We start from the raw sequence: 24745 nt of genomic DNA, 5'->3' as shown, positions 1-24745 counted from the left end.
TTTACCCAGGCCCCCATCTCCCTAGCATCAAGGTTGTACCACATAATAATTCAACTGAGGTGGTTTCTAGAAATTCCTTTGGTGGATGGAGAGCGAGCAAGGGTGAGGAGGGTGCCAGCCTAGGCTGCACCATGGGACCTGAAAGTTGTTTTGTGACACACGCTGTCACTGACTGCTACACATTGTGACAGACAGCCCATGCACCCTCAGAGGTGCAGGAGCAAAGCCTGAGGACTCACATTCGATTCTGAGGGTGCACCGCGGGGCTCTCGGTCGGGCGAGCCCTGCGACTGCTTTGCATAAGAAACTGGAGAGGCTCCAGTGTGTTCCCTGGTAAGTCACCGGGAAAGTGGCAGAGCAAATACGGCTGGGGAGATGGGGTTCCCCACCCTGGAGCTTTTGCACGACTGCTAAATCCTCCCCAGCAACTGTCACCCTGCTCCCTTCTGTCTGTCCCTCAAGGACACCGGCAGGGACATTTGCTGCTGTTTTGTTCATTGTCTGGTCCCTGGCACTGTGTCTGGTACACAGTTGGTGCTCAATACCTGAATGAATCAAAGACAGAGGGTCTGGGGCCAGGTCTGCCGCCCACCCTGCTGAGGGCTTTTCAGTCTGTGGTCTGTGACAACCTCCTCTGTTGCACCGTCTGGCAGATGTCCCCAGGACGGAACATCAGGGCCACATTCGGCTGGCAGCTGGCGGGAGGCCCAGTGACGAGGTCTCCACCCTGAAACCCCACGACCAGGCAGACCCGTTTTCCCCCGCTGACCCCCATCCAGGGCCACACGGCCGCTGTGGATGACTCCTGCCCGGCATCAGACGCAGCAGCGGGGCCTTTGCACGGCATCGTGGCTGAGCCACGCCCCGGCCGTCTTCATGTTTTGGGGGGACAGAGGCTGGTTGAGTAGCCCAGGCTAGCCCTGACCCTACTACCCCCAGACCCCAGTGCCGGGTGAAGTTTCTAGAAGCAGAAGGGGTCGACTGGAGGCCCCGACTCTTCCTGAGCATCTATCAGAGATTTTGGGGAAAAAGGGGGCACGCTGAGGGTCTCCTAGACAAGCCCTCCTTATCCGGTCTCGGGGCCTCCTGGGAGCCAAGGAGTTAAAACCAAGATTCTCATCCAGACCTCAGAGAGCTTCCTGGGCCCTAGCGGTGACCCGGCGGCTGACCTTTGCTGGCAGCAGGCTTAACCAATGAGGAAGCACAGCGGGTGCCGGGGAAACGGTTGCCATGACACCGGGAGCCGCTGGTCCCTGGAAAGGCTTGGTCCGAGGGTGAGGGGCTGGCGGGAGGGGCGGGGAGAGCCTGCTGCGTAACTATGGCAACCCTGCAGCCTACCAGCAGCGCCCCTCTCCCCTCCCCCCCCCCCGCAGAATCACCATGCTCTACCTTGACTTAAATAGGGAAACTGAGACCCAGGGACACCTGTCACTCTTTGCTCTTTTGCTACCTGCTGTGGGTTATGCTCCTGGGATAAAAGCCCACCCTCGGTATGTGCCAATGTCAGGGAGCCCCGCAAGAGACTTGGGGGACCGAACAGGGCCCTTCGGGGTTAGCGGGGGGGGGGGCAACCCCGCAGCGTTTCATGGTGGAGGCACCTCCACAGCCCTCCCTGAGACTTCGAGGTCCCAGCTGGGGCCATGTTGCCACCAGCCGACTGCTGCCCATGGATGCTCCAGCCAGGCTGTTATGGCAGGCTCCTGAGTTCGAGGTCAGCCTGGTCTACACAGTGAGTTCCAGAGCAGCCTGGGCTACAGAGCTGCTAACTAAACGAACCCTACTAACCCTTGCAAATGGCCACTCCAGTCCCTTCCTGCTCATCAGAATTCCCCCAGCACAGCAGCAGGGTCACAAGCCGCTGTCACTCCCTCCCCCTTCCCCTCCCAGTCCTGGGAACAGCACTTGCTGAGGCTCTGAAAACCTGGTGGGACACTAGGGGAACTTACACGTCCAGCAGCAGAGTACACATTAGAGTGGGTGGCTGGGAACGCGGAGGGGACATGGAGCAGCTCTTGTGACCACACCCATCAGGACGTCCCCTCCCGTCCCCCTCCCGCAGACTCACACTTGGTGCTAAGGCCCCCCTAACTCAGGCAGGTGTCTGGCTCCCATCCCGCCATAATCAGGGAGTCACCGACCAAGGGCTCCCTGGTCAAGAGTGTGAAACGTTCTTGCAAAAACCCCGAGTTTGAGTCCGGACACCCGCCTTGGGCTGTTCACAACCACCTAAGATGGAAATGCTGGGGTCTGGAACCTTTGGCCTCCACAGGAGCCTCCCTCACAGACATAGTTAAAAATAAACTCAATGATAATTATCGTTATTTCCCGGGAAGGAGTCTCAGCTAGGGTTTCCAGAAGTTTCTGTGTCCAGGACCGCCCCTCGTCATGTGTGGTGACCTCGGGTAGGGGCAATCCTCCTGTATGAGACTCCCCAGTGCTGAGAAGCAGAAACTGATCTTTTGACTGTTCATGACTTACTCTGGTCAGCTCAGGTCACATGGTCACCCCTGAGTCAATCATGGTGCTATTCCTGCTAATCACTGTAGAATGGACCTCAGGCCAGGATCCGGAGGGGACAGAAGTCCTCCCGACAACAGAGACAGCATTTGTCGCTTGCACAAATAGCTCAGTATGGAAAGCTGTGTGACATTTGGACAGTCTCACCCTCTCTGTTTCTCCACTGTGAGAACAAGAGCAGAGAAAATCTAATTCTGAGACAGCGCTCAGGGACCTACAGAGGTTGCTGACTCTCTTCCAGCTCGACCCAGCTCAGCTTCCCCAGAGTGAGAGTGCGAAATAGCAGGTGTGGCCCTCATACCCCATTCCCAGATGAGGAAACTGAGTTACTGAGAGGCCAGGTTTTCTGGTTCGAGAGCGAGCTGGTCTTTCTCAGACTCACTGTCCACCATGAAGCTGTTTGCCCCCCTGGAGATGGGCAGGGAGGAGGGGGAGCCAGTGCCCCCCCAGTCCTGACTCACCAGCCTGGGTCACTCTGTGCCTGGTTCACACATCTGTTCCCTGGGGGGGGTGCTTATTCATTTCCATGGCAACCGTGTTGTCGCCTTTCTGACTAGGGCTGAGTGACAGCCGTGGGGACCAGATGAAGTCCCTCGCCGCCCACGCCAGGAGGGAGGGAGGGAGAAGGGGGGCACTGTCCCTGAGGGAGACCTCTCAGTATGTGGCAGGCTTCCCAAGACAGACGGGTCCTGAAGGAGAGAGCGCCTGGAGTGCATCGCACAGCACCTACTGTGTGCCCTGGGGTGTACACAGTGTGTGCTAGGGAAATACCTGGAGGGCAGAAGGGAGGGGCCGGGAGATTGCGGGCATCTCCTGCAGTGGCAGAGCCTCGTATCAGTCAACTAACCACAGGCCCTCAGCACCTGCTGTCATTCTCACCTCTCCCCAGAGCTGGAAGGGGGCTGGTGGGGCATTGGAGGGGGTCTGGAGGGAGATGAAGGGGGCTGGAGGGGTAGGAGGGAAGATGGAGGGGGCTGGAGGGGGCTGGAGGGAGGTTGGGGGAGCTGGAGGGAACCGGAGAGGGCTGGAGGGGACCGAAGGGAGGTTGGAGGGGGCTGGAGGGGTAGGAGGGAAGATGGAGGGGGCTGGAGGGGATTGGGTTCCTGCCCCGCGTCCTGGCCCCCTCAGTGGCTGGGAGGATTTCCTCAGGAGTCGGGAGCTGGACAGGACTGCTTGTCTGTGGGAGTGAGGTCCCCATCACTGGGGCAGGGTGACACCTGAGCCCAGGGATGGGGCTACAAGGAGGGTCAGCTCCTCATCCATCCCCTGTGCAGGGCTGACACAGAAGCTGCAGACTCAGACCACACAGGGTCCCACGGGGCTTGTCTCCTGCTCAGTGGGGTGATGCTCAGTGGAACCAACAGGGTGTCAGAGACTTGAGGGTGACAGGGACATCCACGTGAGTGAGTGAGTTCCAGCAGTTCCCGAGAGGAAGAGCAGGACCAGCAGGGCCAGGAACTCCCCATGGTGAAAGCCGTTCACCCCAAGTTGCTCAAAACCCCTTGGTCTGTGGCCTCAACCAAAGGACACCCAGCCTTATGTGGGAGCAAGTCCGTCTCTGGTGCACCCAGGTTAGAGACTGCGGCTGCCTGGGGCCTCATAGTGCAGTGTCGTGTGACCACCGGAAGGGCCTGCCTGGTGGCACTGGGTTCTTTAACGTACCCCGTGCCAGCCTCACTTCAGTAAAGGTGGGGCAGCACTCCTGACGAGGGTGACAGCAAGCGGCTGCCCGTGACACTGAGCGTCTGGGGCCACATGCCAAGGGAGCCTGGTCCTGGCGTGTTCTGCAGAGCCACTGGGGACATGGCTCTAGTGTGTGCAGCATAGCTGGGGGTCCCAGAAGCCCTGTGTGTCCCCCACTTGCTGGTGGCCTTGAAAGGGGCTTTTCCTGCCCAAAGTCAACTGCCAGCTGCTGCCAAAGAGTCGCTGGGGTTGACACAGTCCAGCCTCTTAGCCTTTGTGAGTCACTCCAGCTCAGAGTCTTCTTCTCTGCCCGAGTCTTTCTGTTTGTCGTGTCTGTCCCTGCCTGACCGCCACAGCCCCGTGCTCTCCCAGATGCAGCCACAGGGAAGGGGAAACCTCAAATTCCACTCACACACCTGACTGCAGCCAGTGAGCTAAGATTAGGCGAGACACAGAAGGTCATGGGGCCAGATGCCTGCCCAGCTTCCCCTGTGCCTCAGTGTCCCTGAGGCATGAGGTGTGGCCCATCCCCCATGACTCTGATTCCTGAGGGCCCATCTCCATTGAGCGCCAAGATAAAAACCTCATTAGCCCCTAAACACCTGCAAGCAGGAACATGAGGAGCGTGAATAATTTATTTTGTGAGTATTTTAATATTTTATAGTAACTGTGTTGAGCAGTTTGGTTGTGCCTGGCGTCAGTGGTGGCATGACAGAGCCAGCACCAGCTCCAGCCGCTGTGGCGACTGCCGATGGGCTCAGGTGACAGGTGTCTGAGGGAGAACCGTGGAGCTCAGGCCACTGGGTGAGTGGAGGCAGACCTAGTCTATCGAAGGTGACCAGACAGAGACAGTGGGCAATGGCTGCACTAAGACATACCACAGCCATCTGTGCTCATCCATTCATTCACTGTCTAACAGCCCTTGCTGCATTCAAATTAAGCTCTGACTTCTAGGACTGGGGTGTAGTTCACAGCTAGACTCCTTTCCCAGACTGCTCAGAGCCTGGGTTTCATCGGTATCTTCAGAATATCACCAGGCCTGGTTGCATCCCTGCTGTCCTAGAACCTGGGAGGTGGAGGCAGGAAGACCAGGAGTTCCAGATCCATCCTTGGCTACATAGAAAATTCAAAGCCGGCCAGGCATTGGTGGCGCACGCCTTTAGTCCCAGCACTCGGGAGGCAGAGGCAGGTGGATCTCTGTGAGTTCGAGGCCACCCTGGTCTACCGAGCAAGTTCCAGGACAGCCTCCAAAACAATGCAGAGAAACCCTGTCTTGAAAAAACCAAAAAAAAAAAAAAAAAAAAAAAAAAGCCAGCCCGGGATATACGAGACGCTGTTTCAAAAACTACAAGTGAAACATAAACAAAAACTTCCCTACCACTCCAGTCACACAAACTCCCCTGCTGTCCTCCTGACGCACAAGTACATTCTGCCCCAGGATGTTTGCGCTTGGGTCCCCCTCCTCCTGGTGCTCTCCTCACCCTAACTCCGTCTGTGACAAGTCCTCGAGTCACATCCCACCTCCACAGCTTATCATGGTGAAAGCTGGAGAGATGGTGACCAGTGGGAGGCTGTGCTTGGCAGGGAGCATCATGTGGGCAAAGATTTGGTGCCAAGAGCTAGCGTCTGAATCAGCTGAATTCCAGGATGAGCAGGTGGAGGGGTGGGCGGGGCTGAGAGAAGCAGTTTTGGGGGAGAGGGTGATAGGAGAGAGGTGAGAGGCTGTGGGAAAAGGCTAGCGGGTGGGGAGACAACAGAAAGAGGCCGCGTTGGGGCGGTCTCAGGAATTCAGATGAACGGTTTGGGCACCACCCTGGGAAAAAGGGCACAGGTCCATTCCCTGTGTCCCTATACGCTGGACTGTGTTTTGCCTTTCCCGAAATGGTTAACTACATGTGTCTGGGTTTTCCAGGGCCCCTCAAAGATCACCGGCTCAATTTCTTCCCTCCTAAGGATCTTAGCCCTGGCTGACCTTGCATACAGAAGTCCTGACACCTACCAATAATCCTCCCCCCCCACATCTCATGGAGTTGAGTCACTTGGGGTGTGGCTAACTAGCCATGAAATGCACTCCCAAGATTCCCTGGTCTTGGGTGTGACCACGTGATACAATCTTGCCAATTCGATGCAGTTGAAAGTCAGCGTTATTTTCCCCCCACGTGGGATCTGTCTTCATCTCCTGTGTCTGTGACGGCCAATTCTCACAAACATAGTGGCTTTGAATAACACATTTCTTATCTTAGACTTCTGGAGGCTGAACTTTAAAATGTGTTGGGAGGGATGTTTTCTGAAGCTCCAAGGGAGTAGTGTTCCTTGTATTTTCCAACTTTGAGGTGCTGCCTATGTCAATAGGTTTAGAGTCCCAAAGAAAGCTGATCTCTGGGATGTTTTATTCCAGGGCAGGAACCCACCGCCTTGCGATTGCCAGGTAAACCCAGTCCCAGCTGATAATTCTGCCCTGGCTTCTCTCTGGTCCTTCTGCCTCCCCTTGATGTCACTGAGTCACCACAGGATGGTTTTTTGTCTCAAGAAATGGTATAAAAACCCCTCCTTCCTGTCACCCTGTGAGGTGACATTGCCGTGAGTTGGAGAGGTCAGGATGCAGACATCTTTGAGGGAGCTTGCCCTAGCCAGTGTGGAATTGTTAATAGCAGGGGAGGTAGCTGTCCCCTGCCACCATTCCCACATCCCTGCTGACAGAGGTGATCTCCTGTACCCTGGAAGACCAAGTAGTGGGATAAGGAATCGAAGGTGAGGATGGACTCTGTGGCCCTGGACCCTGACGCAGCACTATAGAGATGTTGAAAGCACCCCACAGGCACAAATGTTGGAGGTTTGGCGTCCAGCCCATGGCAATATTGTAAGGTGGGGGCGAGTGACAGGAAGTAGGTACTGCTCTTGAGGGGGTTGTAGAAACCCATTCTTGTCTCACCTCTTCTCCTCTCTCCTTTCTCCGTATGTCCTCTCTCTCTCTCTCCCTCCCTTCCTTTCTCTCTCTCTCTCTCTCTCTCTCTCTCTCTCTCTCTCTCTCTCTCTCTCTCTCTCTCTCTCTCTCTCTCTCTCTCTCTTTCATTCCCCCCTTGCCTCCCATGTCCTGGCTCTCATGAAGTAACCAGATCTCTCCATCGCATTCTTCTGTAATGATTCATGGCATCTCCACTCTCCCAATATGACCGACTGACCACGGGCTAGACCTCCAAGCCTATGAACCAAGATAGAATCCCCTCTTTCCAAACTGGTTATCTCCAGCATTTTGTCACAGCAATGAGAAGCTGACAAAGACTTGTGAGCACCCAGTTGGTGCTAGGCTGGGAGATAGAGTAGCAAATTTAACAGAAAAAAAAGCCCAACAACTCCCCTGGCCTGTGCAAGCCAGCCAGCACAGGTGTGCACATCTACCGCCCAGCACCCAGGAAGCAGAGGCAGAAGGATTGCGAGTTCGAGGCCAGCCTAGCCAGACAAGGCGAGTCTCTCTCATGAAACCAAGAGCACCAGATGCTGTCCTGTGGTTATCCTGGAATCTCCCTGTGAGGGGCTGAGGGGCGAGCTGTGGTGTGACAGCACACTGTGGTGGCCCCTGTGGGCTGTGTATATCCCGCCCTGTGAGCATCATCTCCCTAGCAGTGTCCGAACAATCCTTTCTTTCCTCCTTGCCAGGATTTCTATTTGCACTGTTTTTTCCTTTGAGCTTTTTGACAGGTGCATAGTGATCCCTCCTCATGGTCTCCATTCCTATGGACAACTGACCATCCCGCTAATCCTGATCACTGTGATGGAGTTTTCATCTCCATCTGTCATTCTGCCTGTTTTGAACCTTCCCTAGCGGTTTCTAGGACCCTCCTTGTTGGAGGGGCGATTTGTGAACCTGTGCCCCTAGCTTATCTCCATCCAGTGTTGTATGTGTTCATTAGGCTCACCCCAGAGACAAAACTCAGGTTCCTGCTTGCTGCCAAGCACCTTTGCTCATGGGGCCGTCTCTCAGTTCTTGTTTCCAGCTTGTGTATTTGCTTTAGTTTTGACTTCGGATCTCACGACACAGTCAACGCTGGCCTGGAACTCACCATCCTCCTGCCTCAACCCTGAGTGCTCGGATGACAGGTGTGCCCCCATCACGCCTCAGTATGAACTGTAACCTTTGTAGGCTTCTCCCATGGACCAGGGGAGCCCATGAAAGCTCTTGAGTGAGAGCAGGCTGTGAAGCAGAGACACACTGTTCACAAGGACCACCCCCCGAGTCTCAGTTTCCCCACCAGTAAGCCAGCTGAGGCCCAGCATGTCAGGCGGCTCTTCAAGCCTCGGAACCTAGAGCCCGGGTCCCCACTAGATACTGAGACAATGACTCAAAAACAACCACAAGGCTCGTTTGGGTCTCAGATGGCGAAATCGGGTCATTTTTCAATTCTGGTCGCCCTCCTTCATACATAACTATACCCAGAGCCACTTTCCCCGAAAACCTAAATTGAAAGTAAATAGCACAGGGACAATTTTGGGTGATAAAACCGGCGATTCCGGAGCCTCTCCAAGTGATATTTATCCTCCCCTCTCACTAATGGCTCCAGCCGCCTCCGGGTTATTAAAGTGACACATTTGCTTAACCTGCCTGGGGCCGTGAACCACCTGGTGCTGACTGGTCCGGGCGAAGCCACACAGCCCCCACCGCCAATGCCTCTTCCAATGCTGATCAAGATCAATCAAAGTGCTTCCCGTTGTGTATGGAAAAACGCGTAAACTTTGTGTTTTACAAATGTCACCGCCCCAGGACTGGGCATATCTTTCTTTGACACCCCAGGGATAGAAGGGAAGGTTTGCTGGGAGCGTGGTGTCAGGAGATGGTCGGTTTCCAGAGTAAAGAAATGGGGGACCAGCGTGCCTGGGGTCTCTGTGTCTTCTCTCTGCTAAAGCACACCCTGGGGCACACCGGGCAGGCGCTCACCACTGAGCCAGGTCCCCAGAACTTACTTTCACCAGACAGCGCTCACTATGCGCATGCTTTCCTGGAACTCACCGTTCCCCTGCCTCAGCCCCCTGAGTGCCAGCATGGCCAGTGCACTGGTTGGAATCTAATCTACTTTTTTCTTTTCTTTTCTTTTCTTTTTTTTTTTTTTTTTACTGTCAGAGTGCACAATGATCATTCCTGCACTTGGGAGGTAGAGGCAGGAGGATTGGCTGTTCGAGGCCAGCCTGGGCTACATAGTTCCCTGAGTGTGGAGCAAACCTAAATAAAGGAACAAATGAATGAAAGTTCAGATATGGTCCACGTGTTCATCAAAGTCCTGGCTGGTCAGGCACCTGTGGCTGCTGTCCTGGGCTGCGACACGATTTCTCAGCGACCTCAGGGAAGTAGACATTTCTTGAGGCAAAACCCAGTGAGACATCCCAGGTGACTGAAGGCCCCACAGAGGCAAAGTGCTCCATCAAAAATAAATCGCCTGATTACCATAACATATGCAAATGTATGCTAATGTGACAACTATTAAAAGACTCCAAATGTCATCGAGGGAAAACACACCAGGTCCTGGCTGATGGAAGTGGGGGGATGGGCAGACAGCGTGGAGTCAAAGGTGGAGGAAGGTCGAGGGATCCGAGGCTAGACCACCGGCATCCCGCGGGCACACTGAGTCCCCAGGGCTCAGCCTGGGGGAGGATGAATACTCAGCCCCTGGAAACCTCACTTCAAACCTTGGTCCCTTGTCAGAGATGTGGCACTTGACTGTCACCCCCGAACTTGGAAGATAAGATGGACCTCTGTCCACCTTGAGCTACAAGTAAGACCTCGACAGACAGACAAGCAGTGACTGATGACCCAAGGGTAATTGAAAATATTTTCAGACAAGGAGACTAGGGAGCTGAGAGGGTCATGGGTCACACGGCAACAAGGGAACAAAGGGACACACACATCTTTCGCCACCTGCGCACAGCCCAACCAGGACTTCCTGGATATTTCCCTTCAAAGTTTTCCTCTTCCTGAAACCTGGAACCTGTTATGAAGGATGTTGCTGGCCGTGGCTGTGAATGAAAAGCTGAACTCTCAGGAGGAGGCAGAAAGGAATTCAGAGGAAACAAACGGTGTGTGCTGGCGACCTAACCAGGCACGGGTGCCTCTGGTGTGGGTGCTGGCGACCTACACAGGCACGGGTGCCTCTGGTGTGGGTGCCACAGCTCCTTTTTGCTCTTGACACGCGTTCCCCTGTGATGCCCAGCCTAGTGCTGAACTGCGGGACCGATGAGCCTCAGCCTCTCAAAGGGTGGGATAGGACACTGTTGGGGCTCACTCATTCCCAAAGAGAGTCCAGGGTTAGTGAGGGATGAGGAGGCTGATTAGAACACTAAGATATTCTTCTTATGAAAAAACAGGCAAGGGACAGAGCTGATTGGCTGCCAGAGCCACAGGCATTTTTGTGAAGTATCACCAAAAACATCTGTTCACTGCTCTCAGGTAGCCACATATCCTGAGCATGGAGGATGGTGTCAAAACCTACAGAGAGAAAAATGGAAACATCAGTGTTGAGGAACATTTAACTACGTAAACATGTGCTGCATTTGTTTGTGTTGCATAATAATTGTTTAACTATGTAAAGATGTTCCACCTCACCTGCCTAAGGCACCTGATTTGTTTAATAAACAGCTGAGCGGGACAGCCATGGTACGCGCCTTTAATCGCAGCACTCAGCAGAGGCAGGCGGATCTCTGTGAGTTTGAGACCAGCCTGGTCTGCAGAGTGAGTTCCAGGACAGCCTCCAAAGCCACAGAGAAACCCTGTCTCCAGCCCCCCTTCCCCCAAAAAAACAGCTGAATGGTCAATAGCTAGACAGAAGAGGGATAGGAGGACTGGCGAGTAAAGAGAAAAAGGAGGAGGAAGAATCTAGGACGAGCAAGAAGAGGAAAAGGGAGAAAAAGAGTGACACAGTTAACACATATCACACACCCGTCCGTCTGTCCATCCACCCACCCACCCTCTCATCCATCCATTCACCCATCTACTGATGGGGGAGGTTCTTCTGTATGCTGTGAATATATGCTTTTCTCTTATTGGCTGATAAATAAAGCTGTTTTGGCCAATAGCCAGGCAGGAAGTATAGGTTGGGTTACCAGACTAGGAGAATGTTGGAAAGAGGAAGGGAGAGAAGAGAAGTCACCAGAGGGAGATGCCATGTAGCCACCCACCCATCCACCCATCCACCCATCCACCCATCCACCCATCCATCCATCCATCCACTCTCCATCCACCCATCCATCCACCCACCCATCCACCCATCCACCCATCCACCCATCGACCCATCCATCCATCCATCCACTCTCCATCCATCCATCCACCCATCCACCCATCCACCCATCCATCCATCCATCCATCCACTCTCCATCCATCCATCTACCCATCCACCCATCCACCCATCCACCCATCCACCCATCCATCCATCCATCCATCCACTCTCCATCCACCCATCCATCCATCCACCCATCCACCCATCCACCCATCCACCCATCCACCCATCCATCCATCCACTCTCCATCCATCCATCCATCCACCCATCCACCCATCCACCCATCCACCCATCCACCCATCCATCCATCCATCCATCCACTCTCCATCCATCCATCCATCCATCCATCCATCCATCCATCCATCCACCCATCCACCCATCCATCCATCCACCCATCCACCCATCCACCCATCCATCCATCCATCCATCCATCCACTCTCCACCCGTCCATCCGTCTGTCCATCCGTCCATCTGTCCACCCATCCATTTGCCTGCCTGTGCTCACCATTCTTCTAGTACAATCCATCTCTGCTGTCACTCAGCGTTAGTCTCTACTGTGGAGTCACGGTTGTGACTTCCGCACCCATGCTCCTGTCTTGAAACTTCTTAGCCTGTCCAGCCATTCTCCATCCCTTAAGAGACATCATGAGGTCTTTCTATGTGACAAAGTTCAGGTGGTTCCCCACCTCTCCCTTCCACACCTTCTGGAAACGAGGCCCAGCATTGCTGTTGCCAGGGAACCTCCCAACCCCGCCCCTTTCCTCTGTGTGCCCAGCAGCCCTCTGAGCAGGGTGGACAAGAGGCCGAGGGGGAAAGGACACAGCTGTGACTTCCAGGACGACTTCAGTTTGGAGGGGGCGGGGAGGGCGGGGGGAGGGGGAGGGGGAAGGAGCGGGGTGGGGGGCTGCTCCCCACTCCATTCCCTGCCCAGCACTCTAGCCAATCACTGCAGCTATCATTCTGGGACTCTTGTTTGGTTCACGCAGGTCTGACTGGTCTGCATCACGTGACCCGGAAGGCCGCAGGCAGATATTTGAAAAGCCCCCAGGGTCCGACCTCGCTGAGGGCTGCCGAGGACGGAAGTGCGACCTCCTCTGCCTTCCCTCTGTCTCTTCCTCCCCCTCCTCTGTTTCTTGCTCTTCCTCCTGCTCCTCGCCCTCCTCTTCCTCACTGTCTTCCTCTCCGTCCTCCTCCTTTATTTACTGATAATCTCTCACCTTCGAGTTGGGCCTGAGATACTCAAGCTCAAAGCTGGGCTCTGTCGGTAGCATGCATCTTACACTAACCTGTGTGTACACACTCAGCAGCAACCCTCCCTCCAGCCCTCCTCACGTCTCCTTCCAGATGTCTCCCAGATGCCATGGACCTGACCCCAGTGCAATGCTGACGCCCAAGTCCCACCTAGCTCCTCTGTGTCTTCACCCCATGGTAGCTAAGAAAAGATGCTTCCAGTCTCTCCTACCCAGCCCCCTGCAGGTTCCATAGCCACCATATGCATAGGGCAGATCCTGCTCACACGAAACAGCCTCTTGTGAGGCCTCCTGACAGCCTCCAGGCATCCACAGAGCAGCCGGAAGGATCAATCCATTTTCAGAGCATTCTGACTCTCTCCCTCCACATCTCTCTAAGGCTCCCTTGTGCCCTCAACAGAAAGCACAAACTTCTTGTTACTTTCCACGTTCCTTGTAAGCTCATGACTGCATTCTTCCACCTCATCTCCACTCACCGACCTGCAACTAATGCCTCTTCACCCTTAATTGTCACCCTTTGGGGACCTCCCATACTGACAGCAACCATGAGGAAGGAGCGACCTCCACAGTGCAAAAGACAAGCAGCCTGGCACCTTATCGTCCAGACTGCACAGTGCTGACAACGTTGAGCTCCAGGAAAATGAGGGCTAGTCTGTCTGTTAACTGATGTCCCCAGGCGGCAAAGGTTCCATCTCCCCCTCCATCTGCTCCCCCACCTCCCCCTCCATCTCCCCCTCCATCTCCCCCTCCATCTCCTCCTCCATCTGCTCCCCCACCTCCCCCTCCATCTCCCCCTCCATCTCCTCCTCCATCTCCCCTCCATCTCCCCTCCATCTCCTCCTCCATCTCCCCCTCCATTTCCCCCTCCATCTCCTCCTCCATCTCCCTCCATCTCCCTCCATCTCCTCCTCCATCTCCCCTCCATCTCCTCCCCCATCTCCTCCCCATTTCCCCTCCATCTCCTCCCCCATTTCCCCCTCCATCTCCCCTCCATCTCCTCCCCCATCTCCTCCCCCATCTCCTCCCCATTTCCTCCATCTTCTCCTCCATCTCCTCCTCCATCTCCTCCATCTCCCTCCATCTCCCTCCATCTCCCCTCCATCTCCTCCCCATCTCCTCCCCCATCTCCTCCCCATTTCCCCTCCATCTTCTCCTCCATCTCCTCCTCCATCTCCTCCATCTCCCCTCCATCTCCCTCCATCTGCTCCCCATCTCCCCTCCATCTCTCCCTCCATTTCCCCTCCATCTCCCTCCATCTCCCTCCATCTCCTCCCCATCTCCTCCCCATTTCCCTCCATCTCCCCTCCATCTCCCCTCCATCTGCTCCTCCATCTCCTCCTCCATCTCCCCTCCATCTGCTCCCCCATCTCCTCCCCCATTTCCCCTCCATCTCCCCCTCCATCTCCTCCCCCATCTGCTCCTCCATTTCCCCTCCATCTCCCCCTCCATCTCCTCCCCCATCTCCTCCCCCATTTCCCCTTCCATCTCCCCCTCCATCTCCCCTCCATCTCCTCCCCCATCTCCTCCCCCATTTCCCCCTCCATCTCCCCCTCCATCTCCTCCCCCATCTCCTCCCCCATTTCCCCCTCCATCTCCCCCTCCATCTCCCCCTCCATCTCCTCCCCCATCTCCTCCCCCATTTCCCCTCCATCTCCCCCTCCATCTCCCCCTCCATCTCCCCTCCATCTCCTCCCCCATTTCCCCCTCCATCTCCCCTCCATCTCCCCCTCCATCTCCTCCCCATCTCCTCCCCCATCTCCTCCCCATCTCCCCTCCATCTCCCCCTCCATCTCCCCCTCCATCTCCCCCTCCATCTCCCCCTCCATCTCCCCCTCCATCTGCTCCCCCATCTCCCCTCCATCTCTCCCTCCATCTCCCCTCCATCTCCCCCTCCATCTCCTCCCCCATCTCCTCCTCCATCTCCCCCTCCATCTGCTCCCCCATCTCCTCCCCCATTTCCCCCTCCATCTCCCCTCCATCTCCCCCTCCATCTCCTCCCCCATCTGCTCCTCCATTTCCCCCTCCATCTCCCCCTCCATCTCCTCCCCCATCTCCTCCCCATTTCCCCTTCCATCTCCCCTCCATCTCCCCTCCATCTCCTCCCCCATCTCCTCCCCCATTTCCCCCTCCATCTCCCCCTCCATCTCCTCCCCCATCTCCTCCCCATTTCCCCTCCATCTCCCCCTCCATCTCCCCTCCATCTCCTCCCCCATCTCCTCCCCCATTTCCCCTCCATCTCCCCTCCATCTCCCCTCCATCTCCCCCTCCATCTCCTCCCCCATCTCCTCCCCCATTTCCCCCTCCATCTCCCCCTCCATCTCCCCTCCATCTCCTCCCCCATCTCCTCCCCCATTTCCCCCTCCATCTCCCCCTCCATCTCCCCCTCCATCTCCCCCTCCATCTCCTCCCCCATTTCCCCTCCATCTCCCCTCCATCTCCCCTCCATCTCCCCCTCCATCTCCCCTCCATCTCCTCCCCCATTTCCCCCTCCATCTCCCCTCCATCTCCCCTCCATCTCCTCCCCATCTCCTCCCCCATCTCCTCCTCCATCTCCCCTCCATCTCCCTCCATCTCCTCCTCCATCTCCCCCTCCATTTCCCCCTCCATCTCCCCTCCATCTGCTCCCCCACCTCCCCTCCATCTCCCCCTCCATCTCCCCCTCCATCTCCCCTCCATCTCCTCCCCCATCTCCTCCTCCATCTCCCCTCCATCTCCTCCCCCATCTCCTCCCCATTTCCCCCTCCATCTCCTCCCCCATTTCCCCCTCCATCTCCCCCTCCATCTCCCCCTCCATCTCCTCCCCCATCTCCTCCCCCATCTCCTCCCCCATTTCCCCTCCATCTTCTCCTCCATCTCCTCCTCCATCTCCTCCATCTCCCCTCCATCTCCCCTCCATCTCCCCTCCATCTCCTCCCCATCTCCTCCCCCATCTCCTCCCCCATTTCCCCCTCCATCTTCTCCTCCATCTCCTCCTCCATCTCCTCCATCTCCCCCTCCATCTCCCCCTCCATCTGCTCCCCCATCTCCCCTCCATCTCTCCCTCCATTTCCCCTCCATCTCCCCCTCCATCTCCCCCTCCATCTCCTCCCCCATCTCCTCCCCCATTTCCCCCTCCATCTCCCCCTCCATCTCCCCTCCATCTGCTCCTCCATCTCCTCCATCTCCCCCTCCATCTGCTCCCCCATCTCCTCCCCCATTTCCCCCTCCATCTCCCCTCCATCTCCCCCTCCATCTCCTCCCCCATCTGCTCCTCCATTTCCCCTCCATCTCCCCCTCCATCTCCTCCCCCATCTCCTCCCCCATTTCCCCCTCCATCTCCCCCTCCATCTCCCCCTCCATCTCCTCCCCCATCTGCTCCTCCATTTCCCCCTCCATCTCCCCCTCCATCTCCTCCCCCATCTCCTCCCCCATTTCCCCTTCCATCTCCCCCTCCATCTCCCCCTCCATCTCCTCCCCCATCTCCTCCCCCATTTCCCCCTCCATCTCCCCCTCCATCTCCTCCTCCATCTCCTCCCCCATCTGCTCCTCCATTTCCCCTCCATCTCCCCTCCATCTCCTCCCCCATCTCCTCCCCCATTTCCCTTCCATCTCCCCTCCATCTCCCCTCCATCTCCTCCCCCATCTCCTCCCCCATTTCCCCCTCCATCTCCCCTCCATCTCCTCCCCCATCTCCTCCCCCATTTCCCCCTCCATCTCCCCCTCCATCTCCCCCTCCATCTCCTCCCCCATCTCCTCCCCATTTCCCCCTCCATCTCCCCCTCCATCTTCCCCTCCATCTCCCCCTCCATCTCCTCCCCCATTTCCCCCTCCATCTCCCCTCCATCTCCCCCTCCATCTCCTCCCCATCTCCTCCCCCATCTCCTCCCCATCTCCCCCTCCATCTCCCCCTCCATCTCCCCTCCATCTCCCCCTCCATCTCCCCCTCCATCTCCCCCTCCATCTGCTCCCCCATCTCCCCCTCCATCTCTCCCTCCATCTCCCCCTCCATCTCCCCCTCCATCTCCTCCCCCATCTCCTCCCCCATTTCCCCTCCATCTCCCCCTCCATCTCCCCCTCCATCTCCCCCTCCATCTCCTCCCCCATCTCCTCCCCCATTTCCCCCTCCATCTCCCCCTCCATCTTCTCCTCCATCTCCTCCTCCATCTCCCCTCCATCTCCCCCTCCATCTGCTCCCCCATCTCCCCCTCCATCTCCCCCTCCATTTCCCCCTCCATCTCCCCCTCCATCTCCCCCTCCATCTCCTCCCCCATCTCCTCTCCCATTTCCCCCTCCATCTCCCCCTCCATCTCCCCCTCCATCTGCTCCTCCATCTCCTCCTCCATCTCCCCCTCCATCTCCTCCCCCATCTCCTCCCCCATTTCCCCCTCCATCTCCCCCTCCATCTCCCCCTCCATCTCCTCCTCCATCTCCTCCCTCATCTCCTCCTCTGTCCTCTCCTCCGCCTCCTTCCCAGTGCCAAGTAAGGACTCACAGTTGAATGAAGGGACAAATGGCCCCATGAGGCTGCTCTGTATTGCAGACCCCTAGACAAGGCCAGGCTGGGCAGGGAGGCCCAACCTTTGAGGGGAAGACTGGAGCACAAGTTATCCATCTGTCCCTATCTGAGGGTTTTTGCAAAGGAACTGTGCTTGTGGCCCTGTCTGTGCTTCTGGAGCCCACGCTGGGGAGGAGTCCCTTCTGCCCCTGCTGCTCCCAGCTGGAACTTGGTCTCCTCCTGCAAAAGGCAACATTTGTGCTGTGTATTAATTGCCTTGCCTCCTCCTTCTTCTTCTTTTTTTTTTTAGACATGAGATGCTGTCTGCAGCCTGTGAGTGAGTGTGTGTTTAATGGCTTTCTCATTTAGAGATGGGGCCAGATAGCTTTTTGAAGAAAGTCTGCCGAGTGCTGAAACAGAGAAAATTCCACTGGCTTCCTCGCACCCCCACCCTCATCCATCACCAAGGCTCTGAGGCTCTAAAACATAGGCATCGATTGGACAGGTTTGAATAACAGCCGGGAGGCAGAGGGAGCCCTCTTCCTCTTTCTCAAGGGCACGAGTCTGGGTTGTAGGGAGAGGGGGACCACAGCCTGCTGAGAAGCATGGGAGGTGTCCCCTCGGTGCTGTGTGGTCTGCTGGGTTCAGAACATGAGTCACTGGTGTCCCATGACAAGAGATGTTTTTAATTTTGTGTGTGAACATGAGTACGGTTCCCGCTGAGACCAGAAGGGGGCGTCAAATCCCCTGGAGCTGGAGTTACAGTGGTTGTCAGTCCTCTTGTGGGTCCTGGGAACCGAGTCAGGCAGGCTCCTCTGGGAGAGCAGGAAGCAGAACTGATTGACATCGTTGACCCAAGCACTTGGGAGGCAGAGGCAAGCAGATCTCTGAGTGTAAGGCCAGCCTGGTCTGCAGAAAGAGCTCCCGGATATCCAGGGCCACATGGAAAAACCCTGGTTCTTGACACAGAGTTATTATATGAACCAACTGTTCCACCTTTTAGGTGTTGACCCGCAGCGATGGAACACAGCTGCTGTAACAGATGTGCCACAGCATTCGCAATAGTAAACAGCTGGAAACAACCCATGCACAAATGACTGCATGAGCATGACACGCCCGTTATACAAAGAAATATTATTCAGCCACAAAAAGAAGATGTGACACATGGTGCAGTGTAGGTGAGGCTGTTACATTCAGCGACAGAAACCTCATATGGAAACCCTGTGTGTGTGTGTGTGTGTGTGTAATGTAGTATACATACATACATACATACATACATACATATTGTGTTGGGCGGTTTGAATGTGATCAGCCTTCATTGGCTCATAAGTTTTTAAAGCATGGTCCTCAGATAATAGAACTGTTTGGGAAGGATTAGGAGGTGTGGCCCTGTTGGAGGAAGTGTGTCACTGGGCTGGGCTTTGAGGTTTCAAAAGTCCACAGCAGGCCCAGCCTCACTCCTTCTCCCTTTCCCTGTGGATCAGGATGTGGCTCTTGGCTACTGCTCCAGGCCATGCCTGTCTGCTCCCCGCCATGAAGATCACGGACTAACCCTCTGAAGCTGTAAGCAAACCCCAGTTAAATGCTTCCTTTTACAAGAGTTGCCGTGGTCACGGTGTCTCCTCATAGCAATAGACCTAAGACACTATGACCCAACTTACAGAAAGGTCTCCAGAGAAGCAAATGAATAGACACAGAGACACAACAGGGATTCATCACTTAATGACGGAGTTAGAAGCAAAGCCCGGTGGGGGAAGCCTATGGTAATACCAGCTACTTGGAAGGCTGAGGCAGGAGGATCATAAATTCAAAGAGAGTGTAGGCAACTCAGTGAGACTCCACCTAAAAACGACCTTGAGGGGCAGGAGAGATAGCTCAGCAGTTATAAGCACCGGCTGCTCTTGGAGAGGACCTGGGTTTGATTCTCAGCACCCACAAGGCAGCTCGAAATGGTCTGTTACTCCAGCTCCAGGGAACCAAAGCCCTCTTCTGGCCTCTGCGGACACCGGCTATGAGTATGGTGCACAGACATACATGTGAACAAGGCACCCACCCATTAAACAGATTTAAATTCAAAATCCAAAGAACTGCAGATGGAGTCACGGATGGAGCTCTATGTAAAATCCCCCAGTGAGGGCTGGGGGCGTGGCCAGGGGTGGAGCCCCATCTAGAATCCCCCAGTGAGAACTGGGCCCCTTGGTGCTAATGCGGTTGGGCTGTCTGAGACGAAGTTCCAGTAAAGTCAGAAGTGAGAGTTGCCTGGGTTCATCCGTTCACCTTCCAGATGCCTGGATCTCCCCAGCCCACCTGGGGCCCTGATCTTTTGGGGTGTCCTCACGCGTATCGGCCCTGGATTCCCAAGAGGTACTCCACTCTCCTTCCGTGGTACAAAGCGGCACACGCAGTAAACCCACGCGCTGTCCGCTGTCCTTGGCGTCCTCCACTGCTTTGCTTCACACCGGGCAGACGTAACACCTGCTTTTAAATTCAATTAAGTCAGCCTCCGTTCTGCGTCTGGAATACATTACCAGTCGGAGACAGCAGGGAAGGGAAAGGGAAAAGCAGAAAACACAACACAGGCCTATTTAGAGATTTCCCTCTAAATGGATTTTAATTCTCTCGATTTATCAGAGTTCCGCGGAGCTGGTGACAAGTGAGCTCGGTGAGCATCTGCAAACCCAGTTCCAGCCACATGGACAGGGGTGTGGGCTCAGCTCCCAGCCTGCCATCGGCTCACAGTGCACCGGATCTCCTACACCTGATATGACCCCCCGCCACTCACTCACCATGTGGCCTCGGGCCAGCTGGGTCCCCTCTCTAAGCATCAGTTTGCACATCAGTAAAACGGGAACAAGGACCACAGGAGACCCTGAAGGACAAAGGCCTGGACTGGCCAACCACATCCAGCGTCCATTCTGAACAGTGTCTCGGGGTACAGCGAATGCTGGGTAGACTGCAAAGGTGAAGATGATAGTATTGATGATGTTGGTGAGATGGTGATGCTAGTGTCAATGGTGACGGTGATGGTGGTGATGCTGATGCTGATGGTGGTGATGTCGTCAATGGTGATGGTGGTGACAATGGTGATGCTGATGGTGTGTGATGGTGATGGTGGTGATGTCGTCAATGGTGATGGTGGTAACAGTGGTGACGGTGATGGTGGTGATTTGGTAAAGGTGGTGATGGTGATGCTGATGGTGGTGGTGATGGTGTTTGTTAGGGGCACCAAGACACTGAACATGTACTATGGCAGACAGGTCGGGGGAACACCAGAGACACCACAAAGAATTTGATTCTTCTTCATAAGCCTGGACCATGTGTGTATTTTCCAGTCCCAAGCCATCAAACAGCAGTGCCAAGTTCATAGCTCCAGGACAGCAGAGCAGACCCTGGTGTCCCTCTCTTAGGGACATTTGGAAGTACTCACTTGTCCTTAAACATAAGTGGGAAGGGAGACCCTGCCACTTGTCACACTGCCCCCAAGCTCAGGACAGAACCCAGTAGATTGTCACCTAGGTTAACAGCCCATGTCTCCTACACACATGGGGAGACTGAGGCTTGGGAGCAAGAAGAGGCCACAGGCTGGGATCTGTCCCTACTGTGGCCTCCGTGGCTGCGCATCCATGCTGGTGGCCTCGATCTCCTGTCACATGGAGGTGGGAGGAGAAGTGGGGACCCCCTGCTCCCAGGCCACATGGGACACTGGGGCTCCTGGGACTGGGTTAGTTTTCATCAACTCCTGAGGAGGGGACCTTCGTACCCCAACTGGGAAGGGGTTTAGGGCAGAGGGTGCAATGGCCTCTGGGGCTTCAGGGCACTGGGGGGTGGCAGACAGGAGGACACAGGGCTCATTGGTAGTCTGGCCAATCAGCAAGCTCCACCCGGCGTGTGGCAGGGTTGGGATGACAGAGGGACAGGACACTGAGAAGAGAGGAGGGACTGCTGGGGACAAGAGTCCCTGAGGTGCAGAGTTCAGAAGCTAAGTCAGGATGCTCATAAAGGAAGGGGTGTGGCAGGCACTGGGGAGCTACTGTGGCGACTTCCAAGATGGGTGACCCGTGGGGTCAGGTACAGCTGCCGGATAGCAGAGCCTTGCACAGACTTGCTGGAGGCTGGGGCTTGCAGGGCTGGGCTTGGTGACAAATTGGAAGTCAGTGTGCAGACAAATGACAGTGGCTGGTGCCCCGGGAGGGAAGCCAGAACCTAGAATGGACACACAGTCTGGACTCCACCACGAGGAGAGTGGACTTTGGGGAGAATAGGGAGCCATGGAGGGTTCGAGGCAGACAGGCGACCACACCAAAGACATCCCCGCTCCAGAGTGGCATTTGGTGGTCAGACTAAGCCACGGCTGCACCTGGGAGCCTAGAATGAGTAACGGCTGAGCCTGGCATGCAACATCACAGGGGTTTGTGTGACTCAGGAGTAGTCACCGCAGCCACGGACAGCATTGAGTCACCACCTAGTGTATACATGAGCTGCCACTGTCGCCTGCAGTGGCTTACTCATGCACTCGGCCTGGAGCACGGGGAGCCGCAGCCCCACTCCTGCTCAGTGAGCGAGCCACGGGGAGGGGCCCACGACCTACTTCCTCCAGCACACAGAGCACAGAATGTCTACACTATCATCTACTTCCTGTGACCACCGAGTCAACTCTCTCCCCCTCTGCCCACAGCCCTCCAAGGCTCCAGCCTCCTTCAGACAGAAGGCCCGTCCTCTCTGAAGCCCATGAGGCTCTCTGCGCCCTGCCCCGCACCTCCTGTCTCCACATCTGCCTCCACATCTGCTGCAACCACACAGGCCTCCTCCCTGCTCCTATAACTGCCAGGCTCTGTCCTGTCTTTGCACGGCCGGCCATGTCCCCAGTTCCAGGGTCTTTGCACGCATGGCCTTGCTCCCGGCCCGGGCCTTTGCACAGCTGCATCCCTGTCTCCAAAGTGAGGTGCGGTGTGACTAGGGGCATGGTGTCTCCAAGCAGAATTTGGGACGGCAGGGACAGGGAGCAGGGTTTTAGAATCTCTCGCACGCTGATCTTTTGAGCTGGGGGAGGGGCGCCCATATTTCCCTTTTAGCCCCCAAAGCAGCCCGCAGAGGCCCCGGAGTCTGCGCAGGCGCTGTGATGATTCAACCGCAGCAGGGACCTGCAGCCAATGGCCGTGCTTCCCGATGAGGTAATGCCCGGATTCGCGTCCTGATTGGTCCCTGCGAGGCCACGGGCCGGACTCGCGGCTTTGTAGAAGGGGCTATGGGAACTCTCCAGAAAGGAGTGCTTTTTATATTCAAGTTGTGAATTTCTGAGACCAGGTCTCCGGTAGCCCAGGCTAGCCTCGGGGGCAGTGTGGAGCCCAGGCTGGCCTGGAGCCCCGATCCTCCTGCCTCCCTCGCGTGTGCTGCGTGACAAGTGTGCGCCCTTACGCAGCAGCGCCTACTGTGTGCCAACTCACCACCCCTGCCGCCACGCCCTGCATGTTTACTGAACGCCTGTGGTGTGTCCGCCGGCCACTTACCTGAGATGCGGTGCCCTAACAGCCAAGAGTGCATTTTATTTTCCTTTTTTTTAAAAGTTATTTGGTCTTTAAAATTAGTTTACTTTGCACTTTATCCTATTGAGAATTTTTTACTAGTGCTTGGGACTGAGGGCATGTGCGCACTTGTGGAGGTCAGAGGACAACGAGCTCAAGTCAGGCCTCTCCTTCCTCCTTGTCATGGGATCGAGCCCGGGTCTAAGGCTTGGCGCACTGAGCCATCTTGTCGCCCTTCGTCTCTTTTTGTTTGCTTTTTTTTTTTTCTGAAACAGGGTTTCTCTGTATTGTTTTGGAGGCTGTCCTGGAACTCGCTCTGTAGACCAGGTTGGTCTCGAACTCATTGTGATCCCCCTGCCTCTGCCTCCTGAGTACCGGGATTAAAGGCGTGCGCCACCACTGCCCGGCCCGTCTTATTTTTTTTAATGACTTTCAATTATTTTTATGTTTTGTTTTAGATTCGTTTTTATTATTTTCTTTCACTTCATTTTGAGTAGACATACACTCCCATCTTAGGCCAGGCTAGCCTTGAATTCATGACAATCCCCCTGCCTCAGCCTTTCCCAGTGTGTGGACATGGAGGCCAAGGTCGGCAGAGTGGAAGACTGGGCCTCCTCTAAGACACACAATTTTAGGAAGCAGAGAACCCTGAGGTTTATCTCACTTTGGTCTGTGATGTGGGGTGGGACCCCAGGCCCTGCTGGACAGTCGCTGACCACTGACTGGGCTAGCCTGGACTTCAGGTTCAGTCATTCCTTTGCTTTTTGGGACTTTTCAGGTTTGTTTTTGTTTTGAGGCAGTGTCTCCCTGTGTAGACCAGTCTGGTCTCAAACTCACAGAGATGCTCCTGCCTCTGCCTCACAAATGCTGGGATCAAAAGTGAAACCGGCTCTTCCACGGTTTTTTGAGGCAGGATGTCACACAGCCCAGGCCGGCCTCGAAGTCTCTGCGCAGAAGCGACGACTCAGCCCTCATGACCTTCCATGGTGTCTTGTGAGCGGCAGAGTGCTCTGCCAACTACACACACACACACACACACACACACACACGGAAGCAAGAGGAGTTTGCATCCTGGAACTCAGTGTAGCACTGGACTCCCAGTAAAGCACCAAAGACCCAGTGCAGCACCCCAAACTCGGCGCAGCACCCCTAGACATTGCTAAGGCCCTTGAGCCTCTGAAAAGCACTGTTCCTTTTTGACAGCTGCATAATATTCCAATGCATGGGCAGAGCTGGTGCTGCGTGGGGTAGACCCATGCACACGGTGTTTTGGGAGCAGCTATTTCCTGTGAAGAAATTGCCCCAGAGCTGCATCTGCTGCTAAGTCAGGGTTTAAGGATTCAGTTACAAGGGATCGTTGCAAATGAGCAGAGCCGCCGGAAGGGAGAGAGGGAGGGAGAGAGGGAGGCAGAGTCAGAGAAAGACCGACAGAGAGACAAAGAGAACCAAAGAGAGAAATATGTATGTACATGTACATATATATATAGAGTATATATATATATATATAGAGAGAGAGAGAGAGAGAGAGAGACAGAGACAGAGACAGAGACAGAGACAGAGACAGACAGAGTCCTGGGTTCTCCCCCTAGGGCTTTTGCAAGTGCCCCCAGGATGCCAGTCAAGCTTGGCAACGACCCGGACCTTGGACAGTGCCTGCCCGCAGCACAGGGCTCACACACAGTAGGTCCTCAATAAGACTAGAAACACAATGCAAAATGCGAATTCATGAAACAAGAGGAAAAACCCGCCCGCATCTGCACCGTGGCGCAGATAGAGATATTAGGGGAGGAAAATCCGCGAGCCCCCCCGGCCCCCTTTAATTATCCTGTTGACAAGACTCAGGATCCCGCTCGTCAAGGTGGCATCTGAGAGGACGGTTCCCTTTAGCGACGCTGACAGCTAATTTGTGGGAAGTTTAATTACAGGCGGCGTTAATTAACTGGCAAAGCGCTGGGCTAGGAAGGCGGCCATCTGTTCCGAAGATGTCCTCCCCTTCTGGGCCTGGCTGGGGGCTGGGGAGGGGGCAAAGGAGGAGGA

At 55.6% G+C, this 24745-nt stretch overlaps 1 protein-coding gene across 1 annotated transcript; it reads left to right on the top strand.

The window, feature by feature from the left end:
• The first annotated feature begins 1193 nt into the window (after window positions 1-1193).
• LOC121136505 (basic proline-rich protein-like) lies at window positions 1194-18225 on the top strand. Its single transcript, XM_040737049.1, is given in 10 exon segments — window positions 1194-1274; window positions 13389-13527; window positions 14221-14347; window positions 15448-15539; window positions 15761-15847; window positions 15971-16237; window positions 16617-16733; window positions 16736-16858; window positions 16891-17171; window positions 18190-18225. Coding segments are annotated over 10 exon segments (1350 nt in total).
• The last annotated feature ends 6520 nt before the right edge of the window (window positions 18226-24745 follow it).

The sequence above is a fragment of the Mesocricetus auratus genome, unplaced genomic scaffold, assembly GCF_017639785.1.
Source record: "Mesocricetus auratus isolate SY011 unplaced genomic scaffold, BCM_Maur_2.0 Super-Scaffold_100676, whole genome shotgun sequence".
NCBI lineage: Eukaryota > Metazoa > Chordata > Mammalia > Rodentia > Cricetidae > Mesocricetus > Mesocricetus auratus.
The sequence above is the reverse complement of the archived record's forward strand: the minus strand, read 5'-3'. Positions and strand labels throughout refer to the sequence as shown.